Consider the following 26919-nt stretch of genomic DNA (forward strand, 5'->3'; position numbering starts at 1 on the left):
AATACAAATGATTACAAGAGAATATTATGAAAATTATATGCCAACAAATTGGACAGCCTAGAAGAAGTGGATAAATTCTTAAAAACATATAACCTCCCAAAATGGAATCAAGAAGAAATAAAAAATTTGAACAGACCAGTTACCAGCAATGAAATTGAATCAGCAATCAACAAACTCCCAACAAACCAAAGTCCAGGACCAGATGGCTTCATAAGCACATTCTGCCAAACATTTAAAGAAATGTTAATACCTATCCTTCTCAAAATATGCCAAAAAAACAGAAGAGGAAAAGAAAGCTTCCACATTCATTCTGAGGCCAGCATTACCCAGATACCAAAACCAGATAAATTACCAAACTGAATCCAACAATACATTAAAAAATCACTCACTACAATCAAGTGGGATTTATTCTTAGGGTGTAAGGGTGGTTCAATATTTGCAAAGAGAATGAAAAAACTAATTTGAAAAGATATACACATCTCTGTGTTTATTGCAGAATCATTTACAAGAGGCAAGATATGGAAGCAGCCTAAATATCCACCAATAGATGAATGGATAAAGAAGATTTGGGTGTGTGGGTGTGTGTGTGTGCGAGAGAGAGAGAGAGAGAGAGAGAGAGAGAGATGGAATGTTATTCAGCCATAAAAAATAGTGAGATTTTTGCCATTTTCAACAACACAGATGGACCTAGAGGGTATAATGCTAAGTGAAATAAGTCAGACAGAGACAGACAAATATCATATGATTTCACTTCGAAGTGGAATTTAAAAAACAAAACAAACACCTGAACAACCAAAACACCAAACAGACTTAGATGCAGAGAACAAACGGATGGCTGCCAGAGGGGAGCTAGGAAGGGGGATGGATGAAATAGGTAAAAGGAATTAAGAAGTACAAAGTTACAGTTGTAAAATAAATAAGTCACAGAGATGAAAGGTACAGCCTAAGGAAAATAGTCAATAATATTATAACAACATTGCATGTGATAGAAGGTGACACCACTTACTGTGGTGAGCACTGAGAATTGTCAAATAATTATGCTGTACACCTGCAACTATTCTAACATTATGTGTCAACTACACCTTAATAATAAATTTTTTTAAGAACACGGTATATATGTATAGGAACAGTACTATAAAGAAATGTACCAAAATAGATCAGTATGGTTTCTTTTTCATAATAAAAATTTTTAATTGATTGCACAATTATTAAACACACTAGATAAAACAAGATGAGAATGAGGGCAGGAGTAGTAATTGGAATAAAAATTTCTGCCTTGGTGTCACACGAAAGCTTCACAGAAAAGCTAATTCTAACTCTTGTCATGTGAAGAAGGAGCCTGGGAAGGAGGTGGAAGGCACCAGGAGCATGAAACAGTTATGCTTCAAGATACATGGCTAGTTTAGACAAATCTAATTTTTCCACGTGACTGAAGTTTTGTCTAGATATTAGACACTGGTGAAGTGATTTGGCTGACTTAAGGAGTCTGTTTATTCCTCACCTTATCTAAGTGAATAGCTTTTGCACAGCGGGAGGGACCTGATCAGGTCTGCATGTCACTGTGTCTCCTTTGTGGCACTGAAAAGGTTAGATCAGTACAAAGGGAGATAGGAGAAAGGGAGGTCAGCCAGGAGGCGACTGCATCCGCCTACATTTATTTTTAGATGAAGCTTTGGCGACTCCATTTTGAAGCCTAATGTTGAAATGTCTTACAATTATTACATACATTACATATATGACATTTGAGGGCTTGGTAAGCTGGAGTTAGATAGAGGAGCCCTCTACCCTAAAGTAATAGGACATTCTTCACTAGTCTCAGCAGGAGGTTGGATCCAGATGATGAGGAATGTAGTCTTAATACCCAGATAAGAAGTTCAGAAATACGTTTCTGATATTAACTAAATTAATGTTGTCAAATGGCATTCAGAGGCTCAGCTGAAGAATGTGCATTCATTCATGCTATGCTCTACTTGAAAATAATCCTTGACAAGCCAGAACCTCAGACAGGTGTCTAACTTGGACCCCATCGTTTTGACTCTACTATACAAGTGCTTTTACTGAACAAGGGCTCACATCATGCTTGCATTGTTTCATGGGTTTTGAAATTTGAAATGGTTTCCCACAGTGAATAGGTGTGCTGTTACCAGGCAACTTGTTTGGTTTACCTTGTGGTCCAAGTAAATTGTAAGACTCCTGCTGATGCTCTTGGAAGACCTAAGTCAAACTGTGGTCCACCTCCTACAAGCGCACAGCACCAACAGCACGTGCATGATACGCTTTCACATCCTCTGATTTTTTTTCCCTCTTTCCATACTTCTTTACTGTCATTTACTTACTTTCTTTTCTTTTTCATTTTTTTTAACATTGGATAAGAAATAAACCTGAGGGGCGCCTGGGTGGCTCAGTCAGTTCAGCATCAGACTCTTGATTTCAGATCACATCATGATCCCAGGGTCATGGATAGAGGCCAACATCGGGCTCCATGCTGAGTGTGGAGCCTGCTTGGAATTCCCTCTCTCACTCTCTCTCTCTCTCTCTTTCTCTCTGCCCCTTTGCATCCCTCTCCCACTCATGCATGCCCACGCTCTGTTAGGAAGGAAGGAAGGAAGGAAGGAAGGAAGGAAGGAAGGAAGGAAGGAAGGAAGGAAGGAAGGAAGGAAGCTGAAACTTTGGATGGAAGTTAGAAGTTCTCTGAGATCTAGACCTTTGATAACCTGCAAAGACTATGGGAAACACTAGAAGGATGGGGATTTGCTTTTAGTTTATGATCCTGCCATGGTATAGAAGCTATTCAGTTACTGGGGAGCATGTTTCAGAACACCCACAGAGTCAAAAGGAAGGCAACTCTTCTCTCGGGGTTCTGACACACATACATCCATGGTTTTTGGTTTGTTAATGCTACTGGAGAAGGATAGGCTGAAATGGGGCATGGTGGAAGAATCTGTGGGCTTCCTTAACCAGCCCACTGCTGGAGCAGGGGGCTCAGTAGAAGTCAATCAGCTGACGGAATCTGGAATAACAGATGAAAACTGGACAAGATCTGGAGTGAATCAAATGGGAACACCAAAGTATTAGTAAGAACAGTCCTCCATCCATTCATTCACTTATTCCACAAATAATTATTGAGCGTTTTCATTGTGAGGTCCTGAGTAGGTGCTAAGGACAGCTTAGCAAACATCACAGTCTTCTGAGGGAGGGGGACATGAAATACGTAATTACACACATAATTTATCGCTTGCCATTGTGTTAAGTGCTGTGAAGTGAAAGCCTAGGCTGCGAGGGAGGATAGGTGAAAGACAGCAGTGGGTCAGTGGGAGTTCTGATTGGTCAGGTTCTGCAGAAAATTGGAGGAACAATGGGTTAGGAAGACTTCTAAATTGCAAATAAGAGAAGAGTGAAGAAACTGCTATTAAGGTGAATATGCTGTCCACTAGTTGGTTTTCTTCCTTGGCTCTGATCCCTCCATCTTCCCCAGCCGCCTGCTGTGCCCCTGGGGGGCCTGCATGGAGGATGGGATGCAGGTCCTGGGGAGGTGGAGCCAGCTCAGGTTATACAGATTATAAACAGGCTCCCTGTTTCAGAAGGAAGAGCTCCCGAAATGGGAGTCTCCTCACTTCAGTCTGTCCTACTGAGCGTGCCAAAGACATCCTTCGCCTCTTCATTAAGCAACGAGAGTTGCTAAGCACTGAGGTTCAAGGTTTGAAATCGGCCATTAATCCAATCCATCCTGGACACAAAACAGAGAAAAATGAATTCTAAAAACTTAATTGTGGATCTTGCTTCGTCTCCTTGCAGGGACTCTTACAGGAAGGTGAAACCGGATTTGAATTCTTTTGACAGTGAAAGCCAGAGGGATTGTCTGTTGCTAACATTTTCCTGCCATTTTCTTTTTTTTTTTAATATATATATATATATATATATATATATATTTTTTTTTTTTTACAAGGCAGGCCTCTGTGGAGGCTTTGTTACCATCAGGAGTGTGTAGGCTGGACTTTGCGGCTTCCTTTTTACAGAACAACATTACTAGAAGTGATGACGCAGCATTGTTTTTATTGGGTTTTGTTTGGGCCGAGTTAAGGGCCAGCCACCTTGGAAGAGAAAGCACTTAGTGCAACACACAAGCTATTTTAGGTCACTCTCCTTCTCTGGGCTTGTCCTTTATTAGCTGGAGATCTTTTTACAGTTAATGAAAACATTAAAAATCATTGAATTCTTTTCTTTTTAATCCTTGAAGACACTATTCTGGCCATAATATTATTTATATTCTATTTATATTCTATTATATAATATATTATATTCTATTTCTATTCTATTCTATTTCTTTTCATGTGAATTTCCTGTCCCAAATGTAGTCAAAATGTTGTAGTTGCTTAACAAACTCATTCCAAGTATTGCTGGGAACTCAACGATTCTTCTTTCTGCCTCTGCCTTCTTTGTGCATGCAGAGGTTCAAATTTGGGGTTTCCTGTGGACTCCACAGCCAGGAAGGAATGCAGAAACACAGTACTCAGTTTCTTAAGTCTGAAGATTAGGATGTGACAGTTGAGAACCTAGTAAACTGCACTCTGTAAACACACTGCTTTCAGTTGTCTTCGACTTAATTAAGACATTAATTTTAACATTAAAATTAATAGCCACTTTTAAGAAATTAGAAGATGACAAATGTAGCTACAATTTCCTTTCTCCATGACCTCTTATTTTGACCTCTTCCTCCACTCCAGAGGTAATTATTAGATAAGTTTGGTAAGTATTCTTCAGACCATTAAAGAAATATCTTTTTGCATTTTTACTTACACCTAAAGAGATATATTATCTTATATAACATATATATTTTTTTAACATTTATTTATTTTTGAGACAGAGAGAGACAGAGCATGAACGGGGGAGAGGCAGAGAGAGAGGGAGACACAGAATCGGAAGCAGGCTCCAGGCTCCGAGCCATCAGCCCAGAGCCCGACGCGGGGCTCAAACTCACGGACCACGAGATCATGACCTGAGCCAAAGTCGGACGCTTAACCGACTGAGCCACCCAGGCGCCCCTTATTTAACATACATTTTTAAACATAAATGACATCTGTTAGTTTTGCTCTCATTTACCTTATTTTAGAAACAGTATGTTTTTGGGGTGCCTGGGTGGCTCAGTCAGTTGAGTGTCTGACTTTGGCTCAGGTCATGATCTCGTGGTTCGTGAGTTGGAGCCCCACATCAGGCTCTGTGCTGAAAGCTCAGAGCCTGGAGTCTGCTTCGGATTCCCTATCTCCCCCTCTCTCTGCCCCTCCCCCACTTGCACACACGCACACTCTCTCTCTCTTTCTCAAAAATAAACATTAAAAAATATTTTTTTAAACAGTATGTTTTTGATATCTATTCACGTTGCCCTAAACAGATAGTTCCATTCTTTTAACTGCTTTTTAGATTCCCATCTTATGGATATACTACACTTGACCATGTCCTATACTGATGGACACCACAAACTGTGAACACTCACATAGAATTCAAAGGAGAATTGCACTCGTGGACTGTGTGCCAAAGTGCCTCCCCCACTGGCAGGATCACTTTACAACGTCCGTTCAATAAACCTACCTAGATGTATGTTTTAAATCATACACCACAGAAAAGCAATCATGGCCTCTAGATCTACTACCAGTTGTTTATTTGGCTATGGAATTTCCTTTTCAGGCCTTAATTGCCTCATTTTCAGGTGAGGAAATAACAACAGTTCCTACTTGTGAATTGTTACAAAGAGTGAATGGAAACAGTCCCTGGCTCAGTGAGTCAGTTGGGATTTACATACATGCACACACACACACACATGCTGTATATGGGGTGTGTTTTAGAATTACATCAGGATGATATATATATACATACATCTTAGAATTACATCAGGATTAGTACTTAAAGCAAATCTCCCAAAGGTTTGACCTCTCAGGTTTTTTTTTTTTAATTTTTAATGTTTGTTTATTTTTGAAACATAGAGCATGATCAGGGAAGGGGCAGACAGAGAGAGGGAGACACAGAATCTGAAGCGAGCTCCAGGCTCTGAGCTGTCAGCACAGAGCCCTACGCAGGGCTTGAACCCATGAACCGCAAGATCATGACCTGAGCTGAAGTTGGACACTTAACCGACTGAGCCACCCAGGAGCCCCAACATCTCAGTTTTTCTAATCGCAGCTCTGCCTTATCCAATGAAAAGAAGACTCAATTTCTTTTAACAGAGCACGAGTATTAAGGGTATTTTGGAATACTGTATTTTTTTTCAATAAAGATATTGAATTAGAAGGGTTTTTATTTTTTATTCCAGTATAGTTAATAGACAGTATTATATTAGTTTCAAGTGTACAATATAGTGATTCAACAATTCTATACATTACTCAATGCTCACCATGGTAAGTACACTTTTTTTTAATTTTTTGAAAAATGTTTATTTGGGGCGCCTGGTGGCTCAGTCAGTTAAGCATCCAACTTCAGCTCAAGTCATGATCTCACAGTTAATGCGTTCAAGCCCCACATCAGGCTCTTTGCTGACAGCTCGGAGCCTGAAGCCTGCTTTGGATTCTGTGTCTCCCTCTCTCTGCCCCTGCCCTACTCATGCTCTGTCTCTCTCACTCTCAAAAATGAATAAATGTTCAAAAAAATGTTTTAATGTTTATTCGTCTTTGAGAAAGAGAGAGGGAGTGCATGTGAGCTAGGGAGGGGCAGAGAGAGAAAGAGAGAGTGGGGAGAAGCAGAGAGAGGGGGACAGAGGATCCAAAGCAAGCCCTGCACTGACAGCAGAGAGCCCGATGCAGAGTTTGAACTCACGAACCGTGAGATCATGACCTGAGCCAAAGTCGGACATTTAACTGACTGAGCCACCCAGGTGCTCCTGGTATACTCTTTTTTGTGTTTGTTTTAGATTTTAATTTTAAGTGATCTCTACACTCAATGTGGGGCTTGACCTCACAACCTGAGATCAGGAGTCACATGCTCCACCAACTGAGCCAGCCAGGCGCTCCACAATAAGTGTTCGGTTAATGCCCTTCACCCATTTCACCCATCCCCATCCCCCACTCACCTACCCTCTGGTGACCATCTGTTTGTTCTCTGTAATTAAGAGACTTTTTTGGATTGTCTTTTTTTTTTGTTTCTTAAATTCCACATATGAGTGAAATCATAAGGTATCTGTTTTTCTCTGACATACTTAGTGCTATATTTTCTAGCTCCGTCTATATTGTTGCAAGTGTCAAGATTTCATTCTTTTTGATGGCTGAATAATATCCCACTTTACATGTACCACATCTTCTTTATCCATTCATCTATCAATAGAAACAGGCTGCTTCTATAATTTGGCTATTATAAATAATGCTGCAATAAACACAGGGGTGCATATATCCTTTTGAATTCGTGTTTTTGTATTCTTTGGGTAAATACCCAGTAGTGTGATTCCTAGGTCATAGGGTAGTTCTATTTTTAATTTCTTGAGTAACCTTCATACTGTTTTCCACAGTGGCTGTACCAATTTATATTCCCACCAACAGTACAAGAGAGTTTCCTTTGCTCCACATCCTTGCTAACACTTGTGGGTTTTTTGTATTTTTTATTTTAGCCATTCGACAGGTGTGAGGTGATCTTCTTGTAGTTTTGATTTGCAGTTCCCTGATGAAAAGTGATGTTGAGCATCTTTTCATGTGTCTGTTGGCCATCTGTGTGTCTTCTTTGGAGAAATATCTGTATGTCTTCTGCCCATTTCTTAATTAGATTATTTGTTTTTTTGGTGTTGAGGTGTATAAGTTCTTTATATATTTTGGATGCTAACCTTTTAACCACTATGTCATTTAAAAATATCTTCTCCCTTTTAGTAGGTTGCTTTTTCATTTTGTTAGTTTCCTTTGCTGTACGAGAGCTTAATCTGGTGTTAAGCTCAATAGTTTATTTTTGCTTTTGTTTCTTGTGCCTGCAGAGACATATCCATAAATATGTAGCTAAGGCCGATGTTCAAGAGATTACTACCTATGTTTACTTTTAGAAGTTTTATGGATTCAAGTCTTACCTGTAGGTCTTTTATCCATTTGGAGTTTATTTTTGTGTATGGTGTAAGAAAGTGGTCTGGTTTCATTCCTTTGCATGTAGCTGTCTAGTTTTCCCAACACCATTTAATTAAACTGTGTGCTTTAAAAAAAAAAAATGTAATTGGGATTACACTAAAACTGTAATTTTGTATCCTACATCCATCACTAAATATTAATGTTTCCCCAAATATTCTTTAAAAATATTAAAAGCTGGGGGTACCTGGGTGGCTCAGTCAGGTAAGTGTCTGACTTCAGCTCAGGTCATGATCTCATGGTCTGGTCCGTGGGTTCGAGCCCTACATCGGGCTCTGTGCTGACGGCTCAGAGCCTGGAGCCTGCTTCCGATTCTGTGTCTCCCTTTCTCTCTTCCCTTCCCCTGCTCACACTCTGTCTCTCTCAAAAATAAATAAAACATTAAAAAGGTAAATAAAAAATAAAAATACTAAAAGCTGCACAATATTCCATCATAAAGTTGTAATTAAACCTGACTATTTTTTATATGGGCATTTAGTTCTCTCTCCTATCTGTCACTATTATAAATCTGTTAGAATTTCTGATTGTTCCCTTAGGATAAATTCCTGGAAGGAAAATAATTGGGTCAATATAAATTACAAATTTAAGGATTTGGGTACATATTGCGTACAAGTAGCACCAACTTATATTCCCAGCAATTATCTATTATAATAGTTTCATGGCTCTAGGGTGACAGCTTAACTAGTTCCTTCTCGGATGTTTCTGTATCACTTTGAAGATGCCTGCATTTATTTATCACATGAATAATAACAATGGTAACATCAGTTATCACTTTGTTGAGGACTTGATATAAACAGACACAATATGAGCACTCCACTAACACTATTGCAGTCAATCCTGACAACACTTCTGGCAAAGGATGCAAGAGCTCTGGCCTGCCCAAGGACCCACAAATAGCGAGTGATGGAAACTGACTTCAAACTTGTAAGGCTATCTAATGCTAAATCCATGCCTTCCTCCGGGGGTCTGCAAATGTTTTTGTTTATGCAACCTATCAGTATGAACTGATGGAACAAATTTAAATATTTATTACACATAAATGATATAAAGTACTATACAGATTAAGTACATTACCAAATATACACAAAATATAAATAAAGTAAAATGAGATTAAGATAAATAAAAATTGAAATATTTTCTTCCTAAAACTCTCCTAAATAATTTTGTGCACCCCACACAGCCACCAGGCCAGTTTGGGGAACAGAGCCCTTACCTTCTACACTCATTTTTCGGTACACCACTTGAATAAAAGCTCCACCAGGGCAGACCCTATGTCTGTTTTTCAGCACTGTGTCCCCAGTGTCTACAACAGTGCCAGGCACAGAGTAGGCACTTGTGAAATACATATACAGTATTAATAAATGAATGAATGAATGATTTGGCTACAAGGTTGTGGGTTTCAAGGCAGAATCTAGAAATCAATTATATTTGTATCCCTAGCACCATGTACCTTTCCTAGGATATGATGAACACCTCCATAAACGTCTACTGAATGGATAACTACTCAATATCTGTTGAATAAATGAATGGATGGAGGAGTAAACGGACAAAGAGAAAGGCAAGGCTTCTTCTCTTTGTTCACATCTTTAAGGGTAGCCTATCAAACATAAAAATACCTAGATGACACCAGAAACCATAAAATACCTAGGAATAAATCTAGCCAAAGAGGTGAAAAATCTATACACTGAAAACTATAGGAAGCTTATGAAAGAAATTGAAGACACCAAAAAATGGAAAAATATTCCATGCTCCATGTTGTTAAAATGTCAATCCTACCCAAAGCAATCTGCATATTCCATGCAATACCTATCAAAATAACACCAGCATTCTTCACAGAGCTAGAACAAACAATCCTAAAATTTGTATGGAACCAGAAAAGACCCCAAATAGTCAAAACAATCTTGGAAAAGGAAAATCAAAGCAGGAGGCATCACAATCCCGGACTTCAAGCTGTAATCATCAAGACAGTATGGTACTGGCATAAGAACAGACACTCAGATCAATGGAACAGAGAACCCAGAAATGGACCCACAAACACATGGGCAACTAATCTTTGACAAAGCAGGAAAGAAGATCCAATAGAATAAAGACAGTCTCTTCAGCAAGTGGTGCTGGGAAAACTGGACGGCAACATGCAGAAAAATGAACCTGGACCACTTTCTTACACCAGACACAAAAATAAACTCAAAATGGATGAGAGACCTAAATGTAAGACAGGAAGCCATCAAAATCCTCGAGGAGAAAGCAGGCAAAAACCTCTTTGACCTTGACTACCGCAACTTCTTACTCAACACGTCTCCAGAGGCAAGGGAAACAAAAGCAAAAATGAACTATTGGGATCTCATCAAAATAAAAACTTCTGCACAGCAAAGGGAACAATCAGCAAAACTAAAAGGCAACTGACAGGATGGGAGAAGATATTTGCAAATGACATATCAGATAAAGGGTTAGTATCCAAAATCTATAGAGAACTTATCAAACTCAACACCCAAAAAAACAAATAATCCAGTGAAGAAATGGGCAAAAGACATGAAAAGACACTTCTCCAAAGAAGACATTCAGAGGGCCAACAGACACATGAAAAAATGCTCAACATCACTCATCATCAGGGAAATACAAATCAAAACCACAATGAGAATACCATCTCACACCTGTCAGAACAGCTAACATTAACAACTCAGGCAACGACAGATGTTGGCGAGGATGTGGAGAAAGAGGATCTCTTTTGCACTGCTGGTGGGAATGCAAACTGGTGCAGCCACTCTAGACAACAGTATGGAGGTTCCTTGAAAAATTAAAAATAGAACTACCCTATGACCCAGCAATTGTACTACTAGATATTTATCCAAGGGATACAGGTATGCTGTTTCAAAGGGACACATGCACCCCCATGTTCATAGCAGCACTATCAACAATAGCCGAAGTATGGAAAGAGCCCAAATGTCCATCGATGGATGAATGGATAAAGAAGAGGTGGTATATATATTACAATGGAGTATTAGTCAGCAATCAAAAAGAATGAAATCTTGCCATTTGCAACTACGTGGATGGAACTAGAGGGTATTATGCTAAGTGAAATTAGTCAGAGAAAGACAATTATCATATGACTTCATTCACATGAAGATTTTAAGAAACAAAACAGATGAACATAAGGGAAGGGAAGCAAAAATAACATAAAAACAGGGAGGGGGATGAAACATAAGAGACTCTTACATATGGAGAACAGAGGGTTACTGGAGGGGTTGTGGGAGTGGAGGTGGGCTAAATGGGTAAGAGCATTAAGGAATCTACTCCTGAAATCATTGTTGCACTATATGCTAACTAACTTGGATGCAAATTTTTAAAAAATGAATTAAATAAAAATACAAAAAAAATACCTAGATGAACTTATTTACTGATTTATAATAACACTTTACTAGGGCTAAACAATGGCCCCTTAGAAGAAGTTTAGGTGGAATTTCACTCACTTCTTGTAAAAATAGAAAGTAGTAAATCTCTTATTTTTTTAAATTAGCCTTGGCTAGAGACCAACCTAGAACAGAGACATGAGCTTTAGAAGAAGCTGGAGATAAGAGGAGATAGTTGACCAAGATACACTGGGGAGGAAAGGCCATGAATTATCCATCCACATATTATTAGATAAGGATAAAAGTATAAAATATTTTTAAATGCTTATCTTGAAGGAACCAAAATTATGTGTTAATCCTTGTTAGGATGAAGGTCCGTTCCTACTTAATTTGTAATCTTTCTGAATCTTGTTATGAAAATATCTTAACTACTAAGTCTGCAATTATTTCTTTAACTCATCCTGCCTTCAGAAGCTTGTCAGGCCCTGAGAAACAGCCAAGCTTGATCTCAAGCTTTTATATACTAGATGTATATTACAGGAAATTACATTAATCAACTATCTATAACTTCAGTATCTATATTCTGTAACCTCGCTGATATGTCACTTAAATTCACTCATTAATTAGAAAACATTGAGATGTTTTGTTTTCCTTTTTCCCTCAGTTGTGACTGTAATAAACAACTCATTTCTAAAATTAGCATAAATGTGGAACTTTTCCCTGAAGCTCTTTAAGCAACTACCAGCCCCTCTTATTTCCATTTTTAAGGTGGATATTATCACCACACCTGAATTTAAACTCCAGAAGGGTATTATTATTAATATTTACAGCCACTAGGTAGTAAATACTTATTATGCTAGGTCTGTATTAAGCATTACTTAAGTATAATGCTACATAATTCCGAGAGCAATTACATGAAGCAGTTACTACTATCCACATTCTATAAAAAATAAATTTAGATTCAAAAAGGATAAAAATTTTGATCAAACCTTACAGCTTCATTTTTCTGGCTCCTCTCCTCCCCCTCCCTACCCTTCTCCCTCAACCTCTCTTACTCTGGTTCGCTCTACCCAACCACATTATGGCCGGCTTCCAGTCCTCCAATTGGCCTTCCGAGCCTCAATCTAAACTACTCCTTGTGGTATTTGATTTCATGGCACCCAGCACTTAGCCTTCATGTAATCACCAGTTGTAACTATTATTTAATTATACGATCATTTATTTCCTATCTACTTCCCCCACTAGACTATGAGGTCCACAGAGGCAGTAAAACGCCTGTTTTGTTTACCACTGTGTCCCCAGTAACTGGGTATCAGTTAAATACTATAGAATGAATAAGGGATGGAATGAATGGCTGTGTACAATGTTCAAAACCAAGACTGTCTGACTCCAAAGCCCACGTTGTTCCATATATGGAACATATATGGTTCAATCCATATCTGGTTAAATGTTGAAGCAATCATTTCTCCCTAAACTGAATTATTTTCGCACTCCCAATATTGCTGTCTGAAAATCTCTTCGCTGTAGTAATGAGATGCCTTTTCATAATAAGGTTAAAGCTCAAAGAATATAACTTTAATAAATTCATAAACTTTCTAATTACTTTTTAGAAGATACGTTCTGCTATCTACAAGTTCATAAATGTCGTACAGGTCAGGACCAGTCCATTTAGAAGCTAGGAGTTTAGTTCAACATAAAGTTCTACGAAGTTTTTTTAAATCTGTTTATGTCAGCAACTTCTCTGGGCTGGATGCAAGGAAAATCACAGGCAAATTAATGAACTTCGGGCAGTATTCTGAGTGCGAGCAGTTTTTCAGCATTCATTGGATAGAGCTCCACGTGACACACTGGGTGTGGCTGCCAAAGCTAACGAATGCGGATTTGAAAACACAGTCACATATGGAATCGCTTCTGCAAGAGAAATGGTGGAGACAAAAATCTCTGTTGACAACCTGATGAGATATTTTATTTATCATTATCTTACACACATCTTTTCACATGTTAAAGATTCCAGAACTCTTCCCAATGGGATTTTTCACTCTGTCTGTTATAAAATACTTAATAAATTATTTTAAATTGAAAAAATTTTTCAAGGTGTATTGTTTTAGCTCCTATGCTGAGTAGTGTCCCCCAAACATGAATAAGTTGTTCATTCAAACAGAAATATTTCCCTTAGAAGGGACTTGAGATATAATTTATACCATCTTCCAAAAGAGCAATTCCCTAACACCAAGAATTGTCATGAGGAGCCTTAATTCTTGTGGGACTTCATTTCAGTACTCAGCAATTCGTGTCAACCTACAGAAGGAGCAAGCAATTTTAAGATACCCATTAAGATTACCCATCTCTTAGTATTACCTCTTCTATTACTCATCAATGCCTTCTAGGCAGTGTTTCTACAGTTTCATCTCCCTTATGTCATAAACTCGGATACACTGAAATAACTTTAATATTGCTTTCAAGGAAGTGCCAGCCTACCCATCTGCCTTCATGAACAGGAGTGTAAGCATTGTTCTCTACCCAGATGGCATTATTTTAAAATCATGAACCAAAAAAGACTTAAAATACTTGGTTAATTACTATCAGGAAAAACAAAAAAACAAAAAAACAAAAAATTTAACAGCCAATGTGGCCAAAACCATAATCATTGCTTTGGCAGCTATTCCCTAAAATTCTAATAGTCAATTCTAGATAATTCCATCAAGTCAACTCATTCCATTACTTAGAGTATACTCTGTGAATAGATACTGCCCATGGGCATGTCGCTCAGGTTCACGTCTGGAGGATGCACAGAGGCTTTCAAGAGCTATAATGCCCCAGATTTTCAGAACTGGGCTTTCTGAAAGAGAATCATTTAAAATTTCAAAAGCATGGCTTTGCATATAAATAATGAAGCCCTGAGGATTCACAGCACAAAATTTATTCCCGTAAGTTGTAGAGGAGAGAACAGACCAGGCTGGAGAATCATTTTCCCACCTGGAAGGGAATGTGTGGCTCCAGTTCGTGGAAGAAGGAGACATGACCAGCGCTTAGATGTTGCCCACCCTCTCGAGACCTGACACCTGAGATGAGTGGGGAGAATAATAAAAACACCAGCCAACTCCCTAGGTTCCCACAGTGTTGCCCATGGAGATGAATGTCAGCTGCACGGCCAGCCCTGTGAGGCTGCTTAGCTCCTGGGAGTGGGATGAGTAACAATGATAGATTGCTGTGCCCTTGGGGTCCCAGGGCAGCCCCGCCTCCTGCACTCACTCCTCAAGCAGGGAAGGAAGACGGTACCTTCATTTCCCATTTTTCCAAGGAAAGCAAAAACACGCCGCACAGCTGGACCTTCAGAAGCCAGAGCAAAGCCCAGGGAATCAACAGAGACTCATGTCCAAGTCCCCAATGCAAGCGGGAGCTGAGAAGGCAAAGGATGGTCTTCAGCCCAAATACTCCTCCCCCAGTGCCAAGATATTCAAAACCACACCCATCCCCACCTGCAGAAACTGAGCTCACCTACAGTACAGGAAAGAGGGAGTGAGGAAAACAATTGGAATAAATTCCTTTGAATTGACAAGTTGGTATTTTTCTTCTAAAGAGAGGACACAGTGTCTCCTGGATTAAGCCAAGTTATTAGAAAACATCTTTGCCCACCTAAAGATACAAACTTCATACTCACTACCTATGTAGTATCTGTACTTCAGGAACTCACGAAGAGAGCTAAATACACGAAGAGAGCTAAATCCTCTGCTAAATACAAAAAAAAAAAAAAAAAAAGTTAAAACTAAAAAAAAATCCTGATATGTGAACAAGAAAACAATAGAAACAGAGTAACTAGGTATTGCCCAGGATGTATAAATCTGAGCAGCAGAAACTATTTCTCCAGAGAAGTAACTTCTTTAAGGCACAGGTTAATACACTTAAGCTTTAGGGATAAATGTTGTGAGAAACCTGCCTATAAAGAAAGTTTCTGCCCCGAAAACACCATCCATTGTGTACCATCATAATAACACTTCATATTTGTTTGGAAGTCCGTGGCCTGAAGTGGGGAGTGCTGGGTGTGAGGCTAACTTTAGCAAAGACTGACTCCTAGTTGCATGGGCTGCCATAACAAATCACCACAGACTGTGGCTTCAACTACAGATGTTTATACCTCACAGTTCTGGAGGATGGGAAGTCCAAGATCAAGGTGCAGCTGATTTGGCTCCTGGTGAGAACTCCCTTCCTAGCTCGCAGATAGCCATCTTCTCGCAATGTCCTCACAGTGCAGAGAGAGCTCCAGTCTCTTCCTCTTCCTATAAGGACACTAATCCCATCATGGGGGCCCAGCCTCATGACCGCATCCAAACCCAATTAACCTTCTGATGGCCTCATCTCCAAACACCATCAAACTGGGTATTCAGTTTGTGAATTCACTGTGTATTCAACATGTGAATTTGAGAGCGACACAAACATTCAGTGCACAACAGGTTCCAAGTTGAATTGCACAGAATGGAACGGGTGAATTCAAAGTATAAGCAGTTGCGGGGCCGTGGGGATTGAACTAGTTGGTCCACATTTCCATTCATCAATTATTTCTTCCTGATTTCTTCCTATTTCCTAATCCATATCCGTATCTGGCAATTCCAAGCATGGAAGCTTCCAGAGGTCTCTGGAAAGAACAGTTCTACCTCCACTGGCTGCCTTTTCTGTCACTGATTTACCTGATGACGCCAGTGCCTTTGTAATTTTCCAGAACAGTCAAAAAAAAAAAAAAAATTCTGGTCTTATTCCCAGCACTGTTGGCAAGTGATGCCATTTTTTATTTTTCTTCTCTTTTAATGAGGTTCAGAGAAGCAACGGACATAAGCACATGTGCACAGTCTACTATCTTGAGTGAAAAGCCCAGATCAAGTATTAATACACCAAAGAGGACACATTCATAAGGTCTCACCTTATTTTGGAAGTTATGGTTCGTTTATTAATATTTCTTAGAAAACTCATAGTGGAAATGGACATAAAGAAACCAGACTTGGAGTGATTAAGTGCTGTGCTCAAGATAACAAAGTCGGCTCATTTCAGAGTCAATAATATCCAGGTCTCTTTACTCCAAGGTTAATATTCTTCTGAGGTTAACAAATATTTGCTCAATAAATGAATAAATTGATAAGTAAACAATTTCTTAATAGGTGCCTATAACAGGAAGAATTTACTCCCTTGGATCCTTTAAGTTTTCCTATCTACTCCCCTTCAATCATCACATGGTCAAATTCAATGTTAATTTAAAAATTCCTCCTCATTTTCTCCCTAGAAAACCTCTTATTTCTCTGGCCTTCCTTTATTTGTGACTTCACAAACCATCCATGTGCTTATGAGCCCCAAATATATGACAGTCCCCACCCAACACCTCTCTATTTGGTTCAGGATCTCCATCTAACTGCCCAACGGACATAATCTGGATAGCACACAGACACCTCCCACCCTAACATGTCTAACACTGAACTCATGCTATTTTCCCCCAACCTGTTCTTTCTGCATCTCGGTGAATAGAGGCAGCCAACACCCACCCAGTTCTGTGAGCCAGAAACCCATGCTTTACAATCTCTCTCTCCAACTAGTTCCAACATCTCTGTCTTGATTCTCAAACCTAAGTCACTATTCACTTTCAACCTGCATACCTACTGTGCAAGTCTAGATTACCACAACAGCCTCCAGAGGGTCTCCCCAGCCTGAGATTTATCCCCACCCTCACCCCACACCAAGGTGCTAGTCCATTTGTGGCCAAAGGGATCTTTTTATTTGGTTTTTTGTTTTTTGGTTTTTTTTTTTTAAGTAAGCTCTGGCCCAACATGGGGCTTGAACTCTGGACCCTAAGATCAAGAGTCACATGCTCTACTGACTGAGCCAGCCAGGTGCCCCCTAAACGGATCTTTGTAAAATGCAGAAATGTTCAATAATATATCCCAAGACTTCAAATTCTCCAGTAGTGTCCCTCACTTTTAGGACAAAATCCAAACTCTTATAAAGCGTTTTGTATGCTCTGACCCTTGCCTACTTCACCAGCATTACTGCCCATGACTGTTCTCACCTCACTGTCTCCTCCAACCACACTCCAGCCACACTGGCCTTCTGCAGTCGCCTGAGTGGACTTTGCGTCCTCCTCTCCCCTTGCTGTCACCTATGCTTTGTGCTGTGAAGAAGACTTATCTGCCACCATCACCCTCCATCCTTTGCCTCCCTGACTCTTACCTTCCGAAGCTGAGCTTAAAATTCACTTCCTGGGGAGCACCTGTGAGGCTCAGTTGGTTAAGCATCTGACTCTTGATTTCATCTCCAGCTCAAGTCATGACCTCACGGTTCGTGGGATTGAGCCGAGTCGGGCTCTGGGCTGACAGCATGCTGCCTGCTTGAGATCCTCTCTCTCAATAAATAAATAACCTTAAAAAAAAAAAATTCACTCCCTACAAGAAGATTTCCCTGACTACCAAGTCCAGGGAACACTTTTGCCCCTCACCTGACTTGACCTCCCTTTGGCAATGTGCCACATGGAGCACGCTCTCCTTGAACTCTCCTTACTCCTATCTCCCTCACCTCTCCTCTGCATCACTCCCTCCTCTGATTTACCCAGCCCTCCCCTCTCAGTCCCTCTGGTAGCTCATCCTCCTCCACCACTCTTTACCTGGGTATTCTCTGGACTTCTGTCCTCAACCCTCTGTCACTGGAGATACCCTCTCTGACCAATTTCCTGCCCTTCTGAGATTTCAACAACTTCCGGTGTCTGATGGTTCCCAAACCTGCACCTGGAGCTAGAGATTCCCATTCCCAACAGTCTACTGACCATCACCTGCAGGTCCTGCTGACACTTCAAAGTCAACATCATCTCCCCACCACCTCCAGCAGCAAAGCTTGCCCATCTCCATCCTTGCCACTGGTCCCCAAGAGCACCCTGTGTGACTGTTTGTTTGTATTTCCTGCTACATCCTTATCTGAGCCCGGGCACCCTTTTACTCCAGGAACCCTTTCCTCCACCCTTTTCTGAACTTCTACGTATTACCATTTATTGTTTACATAACTACACTGTGAGACCAATAGCTGGAAACAGGGTTTTCTCTGTTGTAACTCCATTTGTTGCAGGCACACGCTTTTTTAAGTTTTATTGCAAGAATAATCCAATAAATCCAAGTACATTCTTCACTTGGATTCACCAACTGAGAACATTTTGCCACATTTGACTTATTCCTTACTCTATGTGTTTATTACAGTTATGATTGCTAATTCATGGGTAATTTGCCAACATCATGGCCCTTCACCCCAAATACTTCAGCATGTATCTCCTAAGGGCAAGAATAGTCCTTTGCATAAAATAGTCAAATTTATGGGGTGCCTGAGTGGCTCAGTCGGTTAAGCATCACACTTTTCATTTAGGCTCAGGTCATGACCTCATGGTTTGTGAGTTGGAGCCCCGCGTCAGGCTCTGGGCTGATGGTGCAGAGCCTGCTTGGGATTCTCTCTCTCTCTCTCTCTCTCTCTCTGTATGCTCTCTCTCTCTCTCTCTCTTTCTCAAAAAATAAACTTTAAAAAACAGTGAATTTAAGGAATTTACCAATGACACCATAATTATTCACTAATCGCCTCAATACTGTTCCTTGGAGCAGCTATGACTACATTACCTGTGTTGTCAACCACCTTCAGTCTGTTTGATCTGTAACAGGTTCTCAGCTTTCCTTTAACTTTCATAACATCAATAACAAGATAAACTGACATACAGCTCCTAACATGATACACTGAGTAACACACCCCTCATAGAGAATTAGCATAAATTCCAAATATGATTAAGCTGAATCAATGATGAGGAACACTGGACATACCCCAAATCAGGGACATTCTACAAGCTGTGCTCTTTTTTTTTTAATTTATTTTTTTTTAATTTTTTTTTTAATGTTTATTTATTTTTGAGACAGAGAGAGACAGAGCATGAGCAGGGAAGGAGCAGAGAGAGAGGGAGACAAAGAATGCGAAGCAGGCTCTAGGCTCTGAGCTCTCAGCACAGAGCCCGATGCGGGGCTCAAACTCACAGAGTGTGAGATCATGCCCTGAGCTGAAGTCTGGACACTTAACCGACTGAGCCACCCAGGCGCCCCAAGCTGTGCTCTTTTTAAATGTATTGCTCTCATTCCTGCCTAAGGTCCTTGTGATTTCTGAGAACATTCCTTCCTGGGGTCATTCACAACTCAGCACAGACATCACCTCCTTGGGGAGCCCTCCCTAACCATCCTTTCACCCCAGCCAATTTTGATCCTGTTTATCCTGCTTTATTTTCTTGTTAAAGCATTTAGCATTCTGTTTTTTGTTTTACCATAAATTACCTTATCTACTTTTTTACTTTTTTTGTTATCTGTTTCCCTGCACAAGAATATAAGTTTTATAAAAGTGGGGCCATATCTAAAACAGCGCCTGCTTTAAGCGTCCAACTTCGGCTCAGGTCATGATCTCACAGTTTGTGGGTTCGAGCCCCGTATCAGGCTCTGTGCTGACAGCTCAGAGCCTGGAGCCTGCTTTGGATTCTGTGTCTCCTTCTCTATCTGTTCCTCCCCCATGCTCGCTCGCTCTCTCTCAAAAATAAAGATTAAAAAAAATTTTTTTAAGAAAAAAAAAGAATACACCCTCTCTTTATAGCTGCTAAAGGAAAGAATCTCTGTATCTTCTGTGCCTAACAGAGAGCTTGGGACTCAATGGGTAGTTGCCAAATAGGTGACTAACACAATGCATGATTCACTAAGCAGATTATTTCTGGTTCAGATATCCTCCCAACTTCTCATTTTTGCTTACTTCCAACATTCACAAGATGTCAACATCAAGACTTCCTTTTTGGTATTCTCCACTAGTATACATTTCTTTTACCCTGAAGTGGAAGAGATTTAGGGAAATGTGACACTTATAGTCCAGTCTGAAAGTTGTTCCCCTTTGCACTGACATTGAGGTTAGGCTATAATGACCCGAGTATGCTGAAAACGCATTTCTGTACAAAGTGAACAGGGAAGATTCAAGAGGGAAATCACAGAGTTAATTCAGTGCAAAGGAAGTTAGTCACTCGGAAATAAAACTCATATATTTGTTTTTATAAGCAATATTTAAGATATTTTATTCAAGCACTATCCAAACGTAGATAGAGCAGCCATAATTGGTAGTTATGCTGGTATCGGTAAGAAAGAGTATGTATGGTCCTCGTCAGCAATGCCTCTGAAGTCCTCTACCTTAGATCAAAGCCACCAAAGTGCCAATTTTTAAAAGGGGGAAAAAAATTGGAAGCAAAACAAAGAAAAACAACCTTGGGTAAAGTACACAGCATAAAGAATTCCCGGGGCAGCAAGTGCTACTCCCTTTCTCAATTAAAAATTTTTAAGTTGTCCTTGAACGCAGAAAAAGTAAGTCTTTATAATTAGTCAATGTAATTCAAGTGCAAACCAAGGAGCACTCGCTACTGTTTCAAACATACATCACTTTGTATTTGGTAACATTGAGTAAATACACACACATTTAAAAATACGCAAAGAAAAACTTGCTCTGTTTGGTGTTCAGAAAGCTCTCCTACCTGTCCTTTGAATGCTCTCTCTCATGCAGCATTCTAAAGCCAGGCGGTCAAAGAATGATTAGATAACAGAAGAAACTAAGTGTTGTAGTTAAAATAAAATTAGATATACAGATGGTGGGTGTGTCTAATGTTTTCTCATGATCAGATTGTCATCATTTACCTTTTTTTTTTTAAGTTTATTTTGAGAGAGAGAAAGGAAAGAAGAGAGAGAATTCCAAGCAGGCTCCAAGTTGTCAGCACAGAGCCCGTCGTAGGGCTAGCACCCACAAAATGCAAGATCATGACCTGAGCTGAGATCGTTGCCTGAGCCGAAATCAAGAGTCCATCACTCAACCGAGCCACCCTGGTGCCCTTTAATAGCTCTCTTACCAATTTCTGCCTGGTTGATATTTCAGCTGGTAACAGAGGTATGTGGGAAAAATTCTACTCTAGTTTGGATTTGTCTATATCTCCTTATAGATTTTTGCTTCTGTCAATATTTGTTTTACATATTTGAATGCTAAGTTTTGATGCCATGTTACTGCATATACATTTTACAATTCTTACAACTTCCTGTTGAATGAAAACTTTTATTATTGTGAGACAGTGATACAATTTGTATCATTATAGTGACTCCCTTTACCTCTAGTAGTACATTTTTGCCTTAAAAGTATTTGGTACATTATATCTAATCAGCTTTCTCTTGCTTATTTTTTGCCTGATAAATTTTTTTATAGACTCTGTTTTCAACTTTTCCATGTACTTTTGTTTATATGTCTTTCATAGGGGGGTCTAGGTGGCTCAGTCAGTTAAGCATCCAACTTTGGCTCAGGTCATGATCTCACAATTTGTGAGTTTGAGCCCTGAATCAAGCTCTGTGCTGACAGTGCAGACCCTGCTTTGGATCCTCTGTCTCCCTCTCTCTCTGCCCCTCCCTTGCTCACACTCTGTCTCTCTCTGTCTCTCTCTCTCTCTCTCTCAAAAATAGACATTAAAAAAAAATTTTTTTTTTTAAGTGGAAATAGTGGAGGGGTACCTGAGTGGCTAAGTCAGTTAAGCATCCGACTTTGGCTCAGGTCATGAGCTCACAGTTCGTGAGTTCCAGCCCTGCGTCAGGCTCTGTGCTGACAGCTCAGAGCCTGGAGCCTGCTTCCGATTCTGTGTCTCTCTTTCTCTCTGCCCCACCCCAGCTCGTGCTTTGTCTCCCTCTCTTTCAAAAAATAAACATTTTTTAAAAATTTTAATACCAAAAAAAAAGTGGAAATACTGGAGAAATAAAGGGAAAACTGACTTTACTTCCTTCATAATTATACTTGACCAGTTCCAAGTCCTTTGCTTTGAGGACCTAATGCTGTAGGTAACCTGTGTTGCTATTTACATTTTCTTCAACAACCCCATCAGACAGTTATTCTAATTAATCTGTTTTACAGAGAGGAAAGAAACTTGCTCAAATTCCCAACAGCGGCATGTGCCAGAGCCATAACTTTGGTTCAGGTCTTCCAGGTACGTGAAAACACTGGCCAAGCAAACCCACCATATGTCTGTGGCCTCTCATACCACATCCAATCACTTTTTACCAAATGATTGCTATAGCTTTTTGCTGACTGACATCATTTTAATAATTTGGTAACATTTTTCAGCTCCCATGCCTTATTTCAAACACATGGCAAAGTTACACTGTTCTGCTTAAAGCTGTGTTTGTAAATTTCCCCAAAGCATGTTTCTGTCTTCCATGCTTGAGCTGTTATACTTCAAGTCACACAATATCACTCTTAGTATTCATCCTGTTCTCTAACCTAGTAAAGCTCTGATGATGATTTCATTAGAAGTAAACCCAACGTGAGAAAAATGCAGCATTAAATTTGGTTCATGGGTGATACCAACAACAATCACTGTTTTTGTGTCTGTTTCTCTTGATTATGAATTCCTGATCCTTCATTGAGAGCAAAGACTGTCAAATTCATTTTTAAATTGTTTTTAATGTTTATTTATGTTTGACGGGGGAAGAGAGACAAAGCACCAGTGAGGAAAGGGCAGAGAGAAAGAGGGAGACACAGAATCCGAAGCAGGCTCCAGGCTCTGAGCTGTCAGCACAGAGCCCGACGCAGGGTTGGAACTCACAAGCCACGAGATCACAACCTGAGCTGAAGTTGGAAACTTAACCGACCGAGCCACCCAGGCACCCCTCAAATTCATTTTTTTTACCCTCAGTATCTCACACAGATCCTCAATTACTGATTGTTGAGGTGGTGACTGAGGCATTAATGGAGGTATCAGTGATGACAGTAGTGATACAGATGCCAAGGCCAATTCCAAAAGCTATATAGAGTAAGAATGGCTCATATTAATAAGCACTTATTCTGTCACTCTGTTGGATGCATCAAATATATTAACTGTGAAATCCCAAAACTATCCTATGTGGTAAATACTCTGGTACCATGCTTCAGATGAAGAAACTCAAGTTTAGAGACGTAAGGAATTCTCTTGCTCATGGCATCACAGGTAATAAGTGATATACTCAGAACTGCCTGAACTCAAAACTAATACCTTCAGCCTCGGCAGTATTGTCCTTCCTGATACAGTTGCAAAGTATTGTATTTAGTCTGTTTTTCAGTGCATGATGGTGTAGTAGGAAAAGTACTACTAAACTGTCAAAAGCAGGATATTTAAGTCCCGGCCATCTCAGTTGCTAATTGAGCAAGCCATTTCGACATCTATACAATGGGAAATTCTTGCCTCACCTACCTGAGTTATACGACTGTCACAGATGAAGTATTTAGCAAACTGACAAATTAACTGTAACCAATCCTGGTCTTTCTGCTTCTACTTTTAGTCTCAATAAAATTTACGTCTTTCAGATCAATTAAAAGGCTTGGTAAAAATTTTCCTTTGTGTAGGCAGATAAATTTATCCTTAAAATCTCAATATGAACCAAGAAGACTATGCAATATGATCACTTATTTATTGCTAAAGCTTTTGGTTTTTTTCACTTTTACAGTGTAAAACTCTGGCAAACACCACCAATCAGGACCACCGAAAGTGGGACGAAGTGACCTCATGTACCTCCCCCGGTGTGATGCACTGAAACACATCACTTTAGAGTTCTTCTACCAAAAATCTAATGAAAAACAATCAGACAAACTTTTTCTACAAGACAAGTGACCTAGACTCTGTAAAAATATCAGTGTCATCAGGGGCGCCTGGGTGGCTCAGTCGGTTAAGCGTCTGACTTCGGCTCAGGTCATGATCTCACGGTCCGTGAGTTCGAGCCCCGCGTCGGGCTCTGTGCTGACAGCTCAGAGCCTGGAGCCTGCTTCCGATTCTGTGTCTCCCTCTCTCTCTGACCTTCCCCTGTTCATGCTCTGTCTCTCTCTGTCTCAAAAATAAATAAACACTAAAAGAAAATTTAAAAAAAAAATATATCTGTGTCATCAAAGCCAAAAAGATTGGGGAACTATTCAAGGTTTACAGAGACTAAAGACACATAACTAAATACAATGCATGATAATGAAAAAGTATGCTGCAGTAAATGGCATTATTGGGACAATTGACAAAATTTTTATAGGTAGCATATACTAGATAAAATTACTGTAGCAATGTCAAACACCCTGAATATGATCAATGTATTTTGGTCAGAGAATATGTTTCTCTTAGGAGATACCTACTAGAATAGTCAGGGATGAAGGGCCATAACGTCTATAACGTACTTTCAGTCATTTTTCCAAACAAATATAAATAATTTTAAAAAAAAAGGCTACATACTTATGCACGGACTAACATACTTAATTCACAGAGGATACCATATTGGGATAAAATGTCAAGTGGAAAAAAATTAGTTTTATTTGTACAATATGTTACTGATTTTCCACAAGAAGCCAAGAATCAGAGAAATCGACATATAGGTCAGATGTAAAGCAGCATTCAAAGGTGCTGAGTATTAGAAGAATTCCTATAACATGTTTGAGAATCCACCCCATTTTTGAATCTAAGAGTGCCCCTGCCAGAGGAATTTCTGTGGTCAGTAGGGTTAGGCTGAGGACAACTCTCAGGTTAGCAATTCAGCGGAACACAATGCCTCCCCCGTCCCTGGCAACACCCCTAACACACTATGCCTAACACCTATGCCTAACACACTATGACCCTAATGCCAGGTGAAAGGAGATAACCCGGGCTGAGATAACCCGGGCTGAGCCAGCCCTAACTTCGTGTGTGTGCGCGTTTGTGCGTGCGTTACTGCATATCTGATGCCCCAAAGTCCCCGGTGCTTAAGTACCTCCTGAGAGTAACTGAATACAGAGATCCAAGGACGACTTAATGGTTGTTTACAGGGTGATTAGCAACGAAAAGGCCAGCAACGTTGCTCAGGATCGTAATTCTACCACACCAGGGCTTGAAGAAACTGCTCTGAATCACTTCTCACTAGGCAAGCAGTGGAAGTTAAATGAACGAAGAGGGCGGGGGTCGGGGAGGGTCGACAGGAGCGGTCTTTAGAATTTCACGCGTTCAAACACAGAGAAGCAAACTGATACCACCAAAAGCTCAGACGCGCTTCACAAACTCACGACCCGCCCATAACTTCCTAAAATTACCCAGCCAGCCGCGGGCAGTTCCAGTCCACTTCCAAGGCGGGGCCGGACCCTCCAGGATGCACCCACGCCCTGGGAAGAAGTTTGCAAATGTGAGCGTCTGGGCGCCCCGCGGCCGTTCACCCCCCGGTGCTCCGCGGCGTTCGGGGAGGCCGCCTGGGGCCACCCCCGCGCGCGGCCGGCGGGCTGGGACCGTACCTCGGGCGCGGGCGACGAGGCGCTGCGGGCGGCGTGGCCGGCCGGGTCCAGGCGCCTGGAGCCGGAGGAGCGGCCGCGGCTCATGGCGCGCTCGGAGCGCAGGCGACGCGGAGCGCAGGCGACGCGGAGCGCAGGCGACGCGGAGCGCAGGGTGCGGGTGCGCGTGCGCGCGCGTCTCCTCGGGCAACTAGCAAACGAGGGCCCGCGGCGCTCGCGGGCCCTGGCGGCGGGCGGGGCTGCGGCCTCGGAGGTGCGGCTCGGGGCCGCGGGACAGACCCAGACCCTGCGGACTGCGTCCTGCGGCGGCCTCGGAGGCCCTGGCAGCCCCGTCTGGCCTAGGCTTGGTTGAGCGGCAGACACGCGCCAAAAGGCTGGGGGTCCCGGGTCTTCGCCGTGGGGCTGCCCCACGGGCGTGATTCCAGGTCTTGTCCTTCTGCCGGGCAGGCACAAGTGACAACGAGTGGTCAGTGGTATAGTCAACGTTACAGCGCTGGCGCGCCGGAGGTGTAGGAGGATGCTGACGCAAAGGTGAAAAGGGTTTATGTAGCACCTGCTGTGTGCAGACGCTGTGCTCCTTCCAAGGCCGGCTTCCGGGGCGTGCAGCCTGTGAGCGTGTACAGGCCCTATGCTCAGAAGGGTCCCGTGCCTGGTTGAATGTTTGGCTGTTCCAGCCTTGGACTTCTTAACGGTTTTGGAACACAGGCCCCTGTATTTTCATTTTGTACTGGTTTCTGCAAAGTAAGTAGCCCGTCCTGGTGAGTGTGCTTGCATTTAACCTTCTCAACAACCCCGCAGGAAACTGTAAGTAATAGTAATATTAGTGTTAGTAACAGCCATAACTTCTAGTTATGAAACACTGAAGTGTTCTTACAAGAGCTATTCTAAGTGTTTTCGAGGTAAAAATCTCGAATAAAACAAGATTATGAAGTGGACATTAGAATGATCCATTGTTAAGATGAGGAAACAATCACAAGGAAATGAAAGAACTTGTTCACGCTATACAGCTAGCTGGTCAGGGGCAGAATGAAGTTCAGACCCCAGACCATAGGCCTAAAGCACAGAGAAGGGAGCATCCTGCAGAAGGTTCCACTCTTTGCAGCAGAGCTTAAAAATGGAGCCCCGCTCACCTCACTTGAAAGCCCTTGGTGGACCTCTGTGCTGTTCTAAAATGA

At 41.1% G+C, this 26919-nt stretch overlaps 1 protein-coding gene and 1 long non-coding RNA gene across 2 annotated transcripts in view; both read right to left on the reverse strand.

Annotated features, from left to right (window-relative positions):
• The window catches only part of CCDC170 (coiled-coil domain containing 170), a 99616-nt gene extending 73756 nt beyond the window's left edge, over positions 1-25860 (reverse strand). The window contains exon 1 of the mRNA XM_027056627.2: positions 25748-25860. Coding sequence (XP_026912428.1) covers positions 25748-25831 — 84 coding nt within the window. The 5' untranslated portion in view covers positions 25832-25860. The remainder of the gene's footprint in view (positions 1-25747) is intronic.
• LOC128315473 (uncharacterized) lies at positions 6288-15130 on the reverse strand. Its single transcript, XR_008298262.1, has 2 exons — positions 14711-15130; positions 6288-13729 (listed from the first exon to the last, which is right to left on the reverse strand). It is a non-coding gene; the product is annotated as an uncharacterized LOC128315473 (long non-coding RNA).
• Positions 25861-26919: the final 1059 nt, after the last annotated feature.

The sequence above is a fragment of the Acinonyx jubatus genome, chromosome B2 (genome assembly GCF_027475565.1).
Source record: "Acinonyx jubatus isolate Ajub_Pintada_27869175 chromosome B2, VMU_Ajub_asm_v1.0, whole genome shotgun sequence".
NCBI lineage: Eukaryota > Metazoa > Chordata > Mammalia > Carnivora > Felidae > Acinonyx > Acinonyx jubatus.